Source organism: Amblyomma americanum, chromosome 2 (genome assembly GCF_052857255.1).
Source record: "Amblyomma americanum isolate KBUSLIRL-KWMA chromosome 2, ASM5285725v1, whole genome shotgun sequence".
NCBI classification, from domain to species: domain Eukaryota; kingdom Metazoa; phylum Arthropoda; class Arachnida; order Ixodida; family Ixodidae; genus Amblyomma; species Amblyomma americanum.
The window spans coordinates 80,218,272-80,232,785 of NC_135498.1; the positions used below are offsets into that span (position 1 = coordinate 80,218,272).

Here is a 14,514-nt window from a genome sequence, read left to right on the forward strand (position 1 = left end):
GTCTGTCGCGCGAGAGCTGTAGCAGACGACAACGAACGTTCGCGTATAACTTTTTATCCTGCCAACGAGCGTTTGAAAGCTTAATACAAGTGAAAACTTGCGTAAAAAACGCTTACATCAAACATTTAACTTTCGCATAACGTCGTTCTTAACTAATTAACTTTATGCATGTGGCGTTGAGCAGACTGTACGACACTGCAGAAACCGTTAGACTGCCGTTCGTGCTGGTCGCGTCTCAAACGGCTGCAGGGTATTGGTCGCAAATTATCTGGAAGAAGAGTCGTTCAGCCTTCTTTAAAGTTCTAGGTCGCTAGCTGCGCGTACGCTCTTTTCGCAAACCACAGCAGTTCGACCGTGTTTCCAACAGAAACGACGAGTTCATAGATGGAAGAAGTGCAGGAGGAGCTCGCCGTCAGGTAATGGATAGCCATCGACGAGTTCGACTGCATTGTTGCGGCTGTCTTTTGTGCTGTTCTCCGCTTCATATAACGCTCGAATGCTTCAAACTTTTCAGGGGCGACGACGACGACATGGAGCAAGTAACTCCTCCGCAAGTAGCTTCCAATAGTGTCCTGACCGCACCTGGAGCCCCAGTAAAGAAAAAGGGTCGCTCGTCTGCTACCGGGAAGCTTAAGCCTAGGAAGCTCATTTACAGCAGTAGTAAGAAATTAAAAATTATGCTGAACTCTGAACAGATAGCTTGCAAGAGTGTTCAAAAATTGGTTACTGATTTGTAGGTTTTAGTTAAGCATGATAATTAGTAACCCGCGCATGTTGCCCTGGCTCATATTATGCTGGAAAATTAACATTGGCCGCACCTAAAGTGAACATTTTTTCAATCTTTTATATCTGCTCAAAACTCAATTTGGCATTTAGGTGGGAGAGATCTTTATTGAGCACCTTACTCAGAATTTCCGTGTGTCCCGTCTCGTCCCCTGTGTGTGTTTTTTAGCGCTGGTTTTTAATGCGATGGATCAGAATTTCCATTTGGCACTTTAATGTTCACGACTGCGCCGAGACAAAATCCCTACTAACTTACCTTAAATCCTTTGAAAATCCCATGTGTTTGTCAGTGCGGAAGTGTTATGCATGATTGAATTCAATTTCACCTTTTTTTTTTCACCCTCATCTGGAGTAGCATGCCAGGTTGACTAATAGGCGCACCTCTCTTGTAACCACTAAAATCTCTTTTTGTGAGGAGAAAGAAAAAGAATGCCTGCTTGAGCTGTGGCCCACCATTACAATAAAATGATACGAAAAGACATCAGCACACCTGAGGAGTGAACACCTTCAAATGGAACAATTAGTTTTAATTTACATTGTTTTAATTTACTCTTTTTGTACAATGAGGCATCAGGCTGAGATAACTTCCTGAGCCCTATTTCATTTTCTTCCAGGTGCAGAGGAGCAAGTGAAGAAGCCAATTCAGGACTCGGGCAAAAGCTTGCCTCTCAGCCAAGAAATGCAAGAGCTCCTTGAAACCAGAATCAACACTACAGAAGGTACATGGGTGCAGTGCGATCACCCAGGCTGCAACAAGTGGCGTTACCTTGCTGATGTCATTGACCCGAGCGAGCTACCTGAAAAGTGGTACTGCTCTATGAACAAAGGTACGCGTGTCCATGCTGAGCTTTGGTGAAACAACATTAAATTCAACTTGCATGCTTGCTCTGATGATGAGCTCTTGAAATGGTATGCTAAACGTGCCTAATGATGTTTGTTTTGCCTAACACAAATCGCAAAAGCAAACACAAGCATAGTAACATAAACTTAATACTGCATATGTGACCAGACACGTGGTTTGAAAGGGAGTGCAGCATCTGTAGCTTCCATCAGATACAAATTATCAGTATAGTAGTTCCATGACGAAATGTCAAACTGAGCATTCAATATCGCACCGAGATATGTAAGCCATGCATGTTTTTTGTACTTAAGTCTGAAGTAGCGCTTGTTTCCAGATCCAAAACACAACAGCTGTGAAGCAGAAGAAGATGATCTGCCTGACGATGACTTGCTGGAGGCGAAGTACTTTGTAGGTTCTGTTGTCTGGGCCAGGGTGAACACGTACCCATGGTAAGAATGATATAAGCACAACCAAATCCCAAAATGGTTAATGCTTATTTATTGCTACCTTCACAAATTATAAACACTGTTTACCATGCTAGGCATTGTACTTTGAAGGCAAGTTATCACATTTATTCTGGCTGAGAAGCTTTACTGCCTGATCATCAGAATTGACTGAATAATGAATTTTTATGTGGCAGAGCAACTTTGTAAGTTAGTTCCACTCCATATGACGAGCTTTCCTTGCAAAACAAAAGAATTTATTCTCATCCATGAGAACTGAGAGCAGAGCTCTTTTTCACCAGGTGAAATGTATTGAAAAAGACCAGTGGCTTGTTGAGCGACCACAAAACAAAGTGGCTTGTTGAGCGACCACATGAAACAGAAGATTGGTTTGGTTTTGGTTTATGGGGGTTTAACGTCCCAAAGCGACTCGGACCATGAGGGATGTCGTAGTGAAGGGCTCCGGAAATTTCGACCACCTGGGGTTCTTTAACGTGCACTGACATCGCACAGTACACGGGCCTCTAGAATTTCGCCTCCATCGAAATTCGACCGCTGCGGCCGGGATCGAACTCGCATCTTTTCGAGTCAGCAGCCAAGCGCCATAACCACTCAGCCACCGCGGCGGCTGAAACAGAAGTGTATGTCTGACAGGCTGACATGACTATTTTGCATGTATAGATGGTCAAAGAATGTATATGATGAGGCATGATTATATTCCATCTAGAGATGGTCAAAAAACATATATGACGAGTTACACTTGTTGCAGAAAAAAAAAAAAGAAAATTTACATGTGACGCATTCCGGTTGCATTGTCAAATTAATGATGTCTTGCTCCTCTTCCGAAGCAGTATAGAAGAATAGCCAGTCAAGTTTCACAGCAACGGATCCATTTTGATGCAACTTCTTGTTTTCTGCTCACTGTCCTCGCAGTCATGTTCGCACAGTGGGCACTCATGAGCTAGGAATGATTGTCAAAAGAATGTCATGTGCCTTGATGGACTGATTTCTTTCGTTCATGCTGTTAACACCAGGTGGCCCGCCATGATTGATGACGATCCTGACTTGGGCGTTTACGAGTGGCGAGAAGGAAGACCTGGGCTCCCAGTAAGCATACCTAATGTAACAAAACAATCACATTTTGGCACCCGGCACATTATGTCAAAAACAATCCCACAGCCGTCTGACACAAGAAAAGTATTGTCATGTGAACTGTGGATATGACATGGATCTGTTTACCTCTGTATCATTTTTCTGACATACATTAGCACAAACTAGGAACAGGTGTGAAGCCCTTTCCAAATCTCTAAGATATATGCAGGGCTGTTTTTGTTTTCAGTATAAGCATTTCATTCTTCAGTAGATTGCACTAAGTGCACATGTCATTCAGGGCTGTTGCCACTAGCAGCAGCATGGCACAACCTTTCGGGGTTGAACTAAATGCATTTGGAAACTGCTCAGTATCAAAAGTCTGCCCTCAGACTAAAAATTTATTGGCAAGGTGCATGCTTTTAATTTCCCTCACCACTGTCATTTCTACTGTGTTCTAATAGTTTGTGAAAAAGACAGGTTTTGCCTATTTTAAGGCACTGGTGCATTCATATATGTTATATATTTGCCAAGCCATTTTTTGAAATGTGGGTCAGCAGCTTGGTCTGCTCATGAACTCTAACTCTTCTTTTTTTCTTTCTCATAACTAGACTCACTACCATGTGACTTTTCTGGACCAAAACGTTACACGGGCATGGGTCCGAGAGAGTAATTGTATGGCTTTCCATCTGGCCCACAATCATGACGGCCCTGCAAGAAACAAGGCAAGCAATTCTGATACCCACATTCTGGCTGCTCCTGCTAACGAAGGTTGCTTGCCTGTATACACATATCACGAGAGAACCTTTTACTCATTCAAAATGGAGACCGTTACGGAAACACTGCTGACTCTGGAAAGCACCGTACATGTTGGCCTGCTCCAAGCAAAAGTGTCCAGATTTTTACTTCTTAGAAGAATTTGATCTTATAAATCAGATTCTGAAGACCTACCTCTGAATTCATGACCACCATATCATTAATTTTTTGAGCACTTTTTGTTTGCTCTTATTTCGCTCTCAACGCTCTCTCCCTCAAAACAAGAGCTTCTTGCTGGGCTAGCTAGTAATTACAGCTGACACACTATAATTTGAACTCATCTAATGCAAACTCACGGTTTGGTCCCATCAACACCAAGTGTATCAATAAGGCTCTCATTAATTAAATTTTTGGCCTCCTTCGAGTTTGAACTATGGAGAACCGATTGTACTACAAGATTTTACCAACTAAAGTGGCCACATAGGCCTTGTTCTTTCTAAGTGTTCACCCTATTTTGCAGAACAGCTCTTCTCTTGAGCAGAACAGCGTGTCTCCAATCATAAACATGCCAGAAAAAATCAAACTGTCAGCAGAGAAGCTTATCTCCATGCCTTCTCTCTACACAGTGCATTTCTACTTGCAAAGTCAACACCACTTCCCTTGGAAGGCAACTGGTTCTAATATTGCTGCTTCAACCTGCGAGGCTCTCATGTCATCGCTTTGACTGAGATGCTCTTGCATACTGTGTGATGTTACGCTGTGGCTCAATCTAATTGTCTCTCATTTTAGGTTCCTGGCCACTTCAGAAGGGCTTTCGATGCAGCCGTGGAGACTGCAGAACTGGCAATGAAACTGCCTGTAGCAGTAAGGGCCTTTTATTTAAACTGGCATGCAAATCCACAAGCCACTAGTAATGTACATGTGGATAATGAGTACTCACAGCAACATACAGCTTCGACAGCTGCAGGTCAGCTCATGACACCAAAAAGGTTCATTTGAAGGGTCACACGCTATTGTACAATTAGAGCTAGATGATCCGAGGTTGAACATGCTCAAGTAAACATGTCGGCAAATGAACATATTCTTCCATATTGCGGTAGCCCTCTATGAACAGCCAAGACAAATATGAAGCTCTTTGGGGGTTGGGGTGCAATCAGGGTCCCAGAGCTAAAAATTGCTTCGAAGTAAACAAGCTGGTTGTAGCCTTTTACATGTGGATGAAATTACTTCTTCCCATTTTGCAGGAACGCATCAAGAAATACTGCTTCCTAAATTGCTATCCAGATATATGCAAGTGCCTGCCTCTAGATTCCAAAGGTACAGTATGCAACGGAATAAGTGTGGACAACCAGCTTTAGTACTGCTTTTAGAAAAGATGCGGTCAATGATAGTCCCGTGCTAAGTCAGCAATTATTCCTTATTTCCGGGGCAGTTTTTGTAGCTGTCGGGGCTTTCCGATCTTACCAGTTGCGAAACTTCCCATAGGGCCCATGTATCAAAAAATAGCGGTCTGACTGGCTGAAATTTGAGGGTTTATGGATTGTCATGACACCCATGGTCTATTATGTAAACTGCGTCCAAGTTAAGAATTCGAGATTGTAGATAACTGCACCCTCGCCTGGCAACAAAATCAGTGAAACAGATGCAATAACAAATATCCCTAGACAAAACAGTCCTAGAGAAACTGGGAGGTAAAACAAGCAAAAAAAAGGTTCCTCAGTAAATAATGGTGTAAAATGCAACAGCTTCTGCTCGCTACTTCCAGATGGCGCCGCCATCCGTAATATTTAATGAGCAAAGTAACAACTTTAAAAAAATTGGCAGTGGCTTAGCTTGGCTATGCCAGAATATACGTAGCGAGAGGTACATTTCCCTGGCTGAGCTTGTTTTCGGAATCTCGAATGGTGTGATCAGTCACACGACAGGCGTTCACATCCTCTTCTGTTGGTTCCTGTTGACTGACGCCTTCCATAGGCTCCATCTCGGCGGCTATGCACAGTCTATTATGCTCGGCAGTCTGGCATCTCCGTTTGGCAAGCCGTTCATCTCTCTGTTTGGGCGTCTCCGCTGCTCTCTTCGCCTTCTTAGGCTCATTCTCTCTTTGTTGAGTAGCCAAGTGCCAGGCAACAACCTCAGGATCGGAAGAGTTCATCTTCTCTTGTCTATACCATTTAGCAGTGGCTGGACTCTCCTTCTCTGCATGCATGTCAAACGTTGTTATACATCTCCGCCTTTTATACGCAATGCTGCGCATGCGACGTGCGGTTCGGGTGATAGAGCGGCGTGTGGCAAGGCGGCGACACAGCTGTGGGGTCTCTCTGGTCACTATGGTATCGGCGCATGCATACAACTGCTCATCAGTGTGACGTCACGTCGGCTCCGACGGTGGAGCGGGTGCATGGCCGCGGTAACGCCGGAGCACACGCTACACCTTGCTCCTCTCTGGTTGCCATAGTAACAGCGCATGCGCACAACTGGCCTCTCCCATGCACCGCGAAATGCTCGACTGGTAGCCCAGTGTAGCTCTCGCTACAAAAAGCAATACAATGCTTTCATGCGGCAGCTCTGAACCTTCCCCTCCCTGTTGCCACGCACAGCGTATCTAGCAAAATAAGATTTATGAGGGTTTAATATCCCAAAGTGACTCAGGCTATGTGCGGCGCCGTAGTGAAGGGCTCCGGAAATTTCGACCACCTGGAGTTCTGTAACGTGAACTGACAGTACACAGGCCTCTAGAATTTCGCCTCCATCGAAATTCGACTGCTGCGGCCGGGATCGAACCCACGTCTTTTGGGTCAGCAGCCAAGCACCATAAACACTGAGCCACTGCAGCAGCCCTAGCACAGTAAAAGACTGTAGAAATTAACATTACATAATGCCTTACAGAGCCTCTGGCTCACAGTCAGCAAATTGACTTGGCTTGTGTTTCGCATACTACCTTAATATGTTGCTCAACACTTTCCTTAATAGCAAAACGCCCAAGGAAGAGATCACATGCAAATCAGGAGACTGAAAAGGAAGAACCTGCACATTCACGCACAAACCAGCTAGAAATGAGCGTCAAACAAGGTGAGCATGTGAATGGTTAGAACTTCTCTTAGCTCTCATTACTTTAGGGCTTTCACTGAATGAAAATAAATGGATGCATGGTGCTACTTTCCAAGTAATTTCTTTCATAAGAAGCATTTTTATACATATGGCTCATGCTTTAACTGCATATGCCACTACTGGACACAAGCAATGCAAGCAGAACTTTTGCCAAACGACGTACGATATAATAGTCTGCTGAAAACTAATCGTTAACCTCTGATAAAGTTTGCTGGCACCTTCGACTGCCTAACTGCAAACAACTATGAAATTTTTTAAAAAATTTTATGGCATCGTGCTTATAATTTCATGAAAACTTGCTTCAAGACATCCTTTGAAAACTTGCCTGCTAACATCCAGCAAGCTTTGAGCCAGTGCTGGCACTAGTCCTTCAATCGGGAAAGTCACCTATACATAACAAAAACTTTCTACAGTTAATCAAAGCTTGTTCAGCCAGTTTAAAGAAAATATGCCAAGTACATGTTGTATGCAACGCGCACCCACTAACACTTTCAGGAAGAAGAAAAGAAATTAATGTTAGCTTCACATTTGTTTAGAGAAGGGAGTACTAAAGCAGTACACAAAAGAAATTAAAGTACTAAACGTGCTCCCTTAACATGTGCCACTGCAGTCAGGAATCCACGCGGAATTATAATTGGTTTTGGGGGAAAGGAAATGGCGCAGTATCTGTCTCGTATATCCTTGGACACCTGAACCGCGCCCGTAAGGGAAGGGATAAAGGAAGGAGTGAAAGAAGAAAGGAAGAAGAGGTGCCGTAGTGGAGGGCTTCGGATTAATTTCGACCACCTGGGGATCTTTAACGTGCACTGACATCGCACAGCACACGGGCGCCCTAGCAGCCGCCGCGGTCGGGATCGAACCCGGGAACTCCGGATCAGTAGTCGAGCGCCCTAACCACAGAGCCACCGCGGCGGGTATCCACGCGGAAGGCCGAGGAAGAACAGGGACAGCCCAGACATGATCCCTTCACAAGCAACCCAAAGTGAATAGTAACACAACAGAGATGTAACAAAGTTATCACCATATACCAGCACTGAGCATTTTCTGTAACCAGCAACCAAACCTGGAAACACCCACGAAGTTAAGTAATGCTAGAGTCGCAAAGCCAAACTGCTGGAGATTTAATGTAGTAAGCCTACAGAAAAGAAATAATTAACTAAGTTCTGGCCTGATGTCATTAGGTGTACAAGCAAGAACTGCTTTTAGCAACCAGAAGCATGACAGTGTCAGCAATGTATAGCAAATTGCTGCAATAAGGAGCCAATAATCTGTTAAAATACAGGAGAAAAAAAAAAGACCACAGTAATACAATGTGCAGAACTAAAGGAGACATACTCAGGTCTGTGAGGGAAAGGACCTTACTTTTTATTTAAGACACAGTAGAACCTACTCCAAGTGCTTATTTAGGCTGGAGCAAGCCATGCTTTTGTTTATATTTGCACAAGCCTTGCCAGTCTGGCTTACTGACCGAGAACCTCATGCAGGTGTAAAGCGGCCAAGAGGCAGACCACGCAAGAATGCCAACACTGAAGAGTCACAGCCTGCTTGCCCAACCCCAAAACAGCCAAAAGTGAGCTCCAAAAAAGGTGAGGAAACAGAATGCTGGGGGGGGGGGGAGTTTAGTCCCACTTCTACAGCATACGCAGCCAGACACCATACATGTAAAGTTTCTAAGAAGCAGTGTGCCTCTGGTTTCGAGGAATGACCGTAGCAAAACTGAAAAAAGTTTTGCCATGAACCTCAGAATCGTTCCTGTTCTCAGGGCTGTCAAGGTTTAAGAAATGTTGTGAGAGATGAGGGTTCAGCTGGCAGGTTAAAATTGCCAAAGGCTAACCCCCATCCGTACCTTAATTAAAAACCACCTCAAACCTACCACACAGCAAGTGCGCTGAGACAGCTTAGGTCAGGTCACAAAATAAAACAGCTACATGAACTCTGCAGAATTCCCCTATGGCACCAGGTATGGCACCAGCTAAGCCAGAGCAAGATACTTAGGTATTCACTCCTAATATTAGGGGAGACACAGATCTTGAGAGGTATTTTTTGTTATTTCTGAACCAAAAAATACAGATTTATTTAGTTTCCTGTGCCGATTTCAAGTACTCAATCACTTTCTTTACTATGTGAAATGTTTCCCCAAGATATTACACACTTACATTCCCTTGTTTGCAAAAATAAATAAAACACTAAACAGAAAACTGTTATTAACATGTGGCAAGTTAGTATAAAGTATAAGGAATGCATTGTTGGAATTACTTTTCAAATTAAGTCAGTATTAATTATATTAGAGCACAATAAATTTCAGTGTTAACAGGACTGCCTTACGAGCATTCCAAAGAGTGCATGAAACAATTTGTAAGCATAAACTGAGAAATCTGTCCTGATATTGCAGCTTCAACAATTTAGCAGCATGCTGCAACCAAAATTGTTCCCCTATCTGCCCTAGATGCAGAGATATCCCTTTTTGTGAACTTGTAAGCAGTAAAAAAAAAATTGAGTTGTGAGAAAATGAGAATGAGGTGAGGTACAAACTTGAATTATAAATTGGAACTACAACGAATGGCAATATCTGATCCAACAAATGAAAAACTTCATAAGTAGAATCTCAACTGCAGATTTCTAAAATATTTCCAAAAAAATTGATTTTTTTTTCCTTCCTTGTCAGCCCTAGATGCCCCTGTCCCCCTTAAACGTAGTCAACAATGCGACAAACTTATTTTTATATTTTTGCTAGCAGTATTTTTCAGTAATCGCAAAGAAAAAAATAGTTTAAGTGGGGGAAGAGGATCTTAGAAAAAAATTTTCATTATTGAAGTCACAATTATGAAATCTTCAGGAAACATGTATTTTTGTATGCTGAATCCAAATATGGCATTTAATTTTGTGTACAGTAAGTCCTTGTGTTCTGTAATTTTTTGTCGAGAGCTTTAAGGGGAGACGCTGGTCTTGAAATGAACATTTCCATTATTAAATATATCGTAATGAAATTAGGTGCGTATATGTTTCTGATTTCTGGTTTCAAAAATTAATTATAATTAGTTTCAATGCATCTTAATTAGCTCTCACATTATATGAAAATAACTGAAGCCTGATTATTTAAATTTTTACGGGCCGTTAAGACACTTTCTACATTTTTTGGTTTCGATTGAAATGGGGCTGTAGCCAATGACTTGCCGCACTACCTGGAGCTATGCCAATTATATTGTTGTGAATGTACATCATCATATAAAAATGTTAAATTTTCTCCAAGCACCATAATTATGAAGTATAGTTAGGAGACATTATGGTTTACAAAATCATGTTTGACTCAGCCAAACAAAAACAGCATAGGTCCATAGTTTTTTTCTGCATTCAACAGTACAAGGTTAATTGAAATTGCACCGTAAAAGCATAATAAGAACTTCCGTAAGGCTAGTCATGTTGTCAAAACTCACTAAAGTGAGAAAATCTGATTCGAAGTGCGCGCACCAGCCATTCAGAGGTCGTAGAGGCCTCGAAAAACAGCAGAATGCGGACGTTCCAAAGTTATTTCACAGTAGTGAATAATACCAGGTAGCGGGGAAGGGACCCAGCTTTCAAACAAAACCAAGATGACAACCACCAGGGACGCGGTCGTGGGAAGCAACAGGCGCAAAGTATTGCCATATTTCACTCCGAAATCGCTATTTCCGGGCTTTGTAGGCACAAAATATATAGACATTTTAGTAGTTGGAGGTCGAGTTTAGATCTTGAAATTTTTTAGGCACGAACTTTAGAGTGTATTGATCCCGAAAATGCCACTTTCGCAAAATTGAAATTTTTGACTTTTTTGATCATTTCAAGACCCGCGCCTCCCTTGAAGAAACTTTGCTACAGGGAACTAGCTAGACTACATTCCATTGGTTTCTCTTGGCATTAAGCTATGCAATACAGGTAAAATTATCATCCTGCCTGTCATAGAATTTGAGTTACAGGATTTTGAAGTTGTCACTCAGGAAACAGGAATAATTTTTCTTCCCATTTATGAAGTGGCAACTTTAAAACTCTGAAACTCAAATTCTATGATAAGCAGGATAATAATTTTACCCTTACTGTATAGCTTGATGTCGTGAAGCCAATGGCATGTATTCTAGCAAGTTCCTGCAGCAAAATTTCTTTAAAACTCTTGGCAAAAAGTTGCAGAACATATTATATAAATGTACAAGGACTTGTTTTACATAAAATCAAGTTACATACGTGAAATCAGCACACAAACATACATATTTCCTGATGTTTTCAAAAATATGACTTCATTAATAATTTTCTTTTAAAGGCCAGCTTCCCCCTTATGTTAGCTTGAACCTAATTCACTTGCACAGAAAACAGTTAACAGCTGACTGGGTAATTCATAGAGCAGTGTTTGACTACAACATGCATCGCATCAGCACATGGCACTGATTTGTCTCAGAACTAGCGTGTCCCACTGCTACATAAAAACCACGTTGCATAGCTTGTATCCAATGCACACAAATATTTGCATTTTATGGCACTGAGAAATCCCCCTTCATACATATTCACTAAAGAAAAGTTCTAAGTGTAGAAAAGAATACGGCTCTTTAGAATGAAATGCGTCAAGCGTAATGCACTGCACTTGAACGGTACCTGGGACATTAAAACCTCGGATGTAAATTGAGACTTGAGGAGTGGCCTGTCGTATACACACATCTCATGCCACTATATGGAGAACGTGGCATCAAGGAACGTTTTTTTTCAGCTCAAGATCCCCAGTCCGGAGCCACAGCGCAAGACGCTCCCAAGAAAACTCTCTCAAAGCAAGTACCACCCTTGAAGAAGGCTGGAAAACGGCGCCTAAATGACATGCCATCCGAATTTGTGCAAGTGCCAAGTGTCGAGGAAGCTCAAGGCAATGCACAGAAAACATTCAAGCCAAAAACAAAGATGACTTCCACAATTTCTTCATTGCCTCCAACTGCAACAACAGCTTCAAGCAGCATTAAGGACACTGTGCAGGACTCTGAAAATACAGCAGGCCAAATGCAGGCAGGACCTCAAACCAAGGGCAATGGCAATGTTGCAGAAATGTTCTCTTCAGACTCTGATTCCAAGCAAGGAGGCAAAGCACAAGGTGCTCGCAAGAAAACCAGCTCAAATCTGGCAGGACCTGCGAAGCAGGTTGTGCGACCAGATGCAAAGGCAATGAAATCTACATTTGCGTCGTCGAAGCCAGGTATCAAGCGAGCTCAAGATTCACAGAAAAGACACAAGCTGAACACAAACAAGACGACAATGGCTTCAAGCAGCACTGAAGACACCATGCAGAACTCAAACAAAACAGCAAATCAAATGCAGGAAGAACATCAAAGCAAGGATCATGACAATGCTGCCACTACTTCTGAGCAAAGCCTCTTTCTGCCTTCTGGGGATCATAAAGGCACTGTCTCTTCAGAAGCCGCAACAATGGAAATAGATTCTAACCACTCTGAAAGCATGTTTGAGACACCTCAACCTCTCGCTTTTGAAAACGATCAGCAAAACTTGCCAGTTGCTGCACCGCTGCCTTCAAAATGTGCATCAAAGGATGACAATGCGAAACATCCCAAGCCCTCTGACACGACTCACATGCCTGCGGATAATATTGCCACAAACCACGCAACTTATGCCGACATGGCACCTGCCAGTGCTCAAAGTGCTGAACCAGTCAAGTCTTTGGAATCACCCACTTACAGCCATTCGTGGAATGGTGTAGTGGAGACAGTGACAGAAGCAATAAAAAGCCTCTCCAATACATTAACTGATGAAGAACCTCAGCCTGAATGCTTCCCCGACATCAACTTGGTGCTCGATTTCCTTGACACCGGTATAACAACCGATTGTAAACCCAAACTTAGCAGCCTAAACAAAGCTGCTGAAGCTGTGTGCATAAATATGACAGATAAGTCCCACCTACCTAATAAAGTAATGGGTTTGGAGACTGCACGCACGAATTTAGGCACTGCACCGGAGAAGGTTCCAAATGAAACATCAATGCAGGGCAATGCTTTACAAGATCACGGCACTGAGATTGCATTGGCAACAGCACCTAAGAAGCTCTCTGAAATACATTACGGGCCTAAACTTAGTGGTCCGAAGAGAGCTGAAGCTCTACGCACTAATAAAGAAGATAGGCCCCTGGTGCCAAGTGAAGTCATGGGTTTAGAAATTGCACCCGACAAGGTTCCGAATGGAAAATCTGTGCAGACAACTGACCCTAAAATGCAAGTTCATGGCACCACGATTCCATCCATGAATGCACCAAAAAAGCCCAGCAAGGTTAAAAAGCCAAATCGAGTACTACCCGGGGAGAAGTTGGTGGCTGACCTTACTGGCGCAGCGCCAAATGCCTGCGCTGCACCTACAAGACAAACCGGAATGAGTAAAGCCAAGCTACCCAAGTCGTGCAACGATAACGAGGACGCTGCAGCCAAGAAAAAAAACAGCAGCAGCTTGAACAAACAGAGCAGCAAGCCCAAGAAACAGCCAGCCTCTGAGAACAAGGAGAACACAGAAAAGCCTGCCAAAACAGAGGCTGCCCTTTCTACAGACACATCTGCAAAAGCAAGGAAGGCACCATCAAAGCAGAATCAGCCATCAGGCACATCAATGGTAGCACCTAAAATCCCCAAGAAGCCTTCCTTCAAGGTTCCAGTAAAAGAAAAATCTGCTGCCAAAATGGAGGCAAAGATGCAAGCAGCACTAGCTAATGTGGTTGCCAATGTGGCTAATGTGGTAGGCGTCAGCAAACCAGCAGACTCAGAAGACAGCGATTTTGACTCTCTGTCCAACACACAGGAGCTTACATTTGAAGATGTCCTGTCTTCCGTCTCCCGCAGCATGAGCCAGGACCGTGAATCCGACTTCATCAGCTTGGAAGGCATTGACGGCTCACAGACATTCAACACAACAGAGTAGCAATCTGCAACTGCGTCGACCCCTTTTGGTTTTTTTTCTTCATCACCTATTTGATGTTTCACGACCTAGAGCAAAGCTGTGCTCGGTTGACTATTTGTATTGTTTGTAACGACGCACTTACACTGTGTTGAGTCCTCCTTAACTTTACACATATTTTGTTTCATTTCTTACCTAGAGCAAAGATGGGCCTAGGAACCCAGTTTTGTTTGTATTGTTGCATTTCTGAAGTGTTGACTTATTCTGATGCATACGCTGCTATCAACTTCTTTGCTGCACCTTACACTGACATTTCTGCGATGCAGACTTTGGCATCTGTTCCCATTGTCATTTTGAGGGATTTTAGCCCACCTCTCAGCATGACATGTTGCTGCAAAAGTTTGCAGAACTAGCAAGGTTGCAGCATGTGAAGACCTGTTCTATTGCAAAACAAATGTTTCATCTTTCTTTAACGCGCCTTTCGATACATACCAACACACTCCCCAAATGTATGAGAAAAAAGAATAAAAGGAATGTTGAAGCAGCCTAAAATGCAATTCAGTGTGATTAAAAATGCCTGGGCAATTGAAG

At 43.0% G+C, this 14,514-nt stretch overlaps 1 protein-coding gene across 1 annotated transcript; it reads left to right on the forward strand.

Moving 5' to 3' along the window:
• Window positions 1–199: 199 nt before the first annotated feature.
• On the forward strand, window positions 200–14,470 carry LOC144121480 (uncharacterized). The gene is made up of 11 exons (XM_077654705.1): window positions 200–416; window positions 515–660; window positions 1,398–1,610; window positions 1,959–2,073; window positions 3,102–3,174; window positions 3,768–3,881; window positions 4,702–4,776; window positions 5,157–5,229; window positions 6,883–6,981; window positions 8,505–8,606; window positions 11,753–14,470. The coding sequence occupies exons 1-11, from the start codon at window positions 385–387 to the stop codon at window positions 13,945–13,947; spliced, it is 3,237 nt and encodes a 1,078-aa protein (XP_077510831.1). The 5' UTR covers window positions 200–384; the 3' UTR covers window positions 13,948–14,470.
• The last annotated feature ends 44 nt before the right edge of the window (window positions 14,471–14,514 follow it).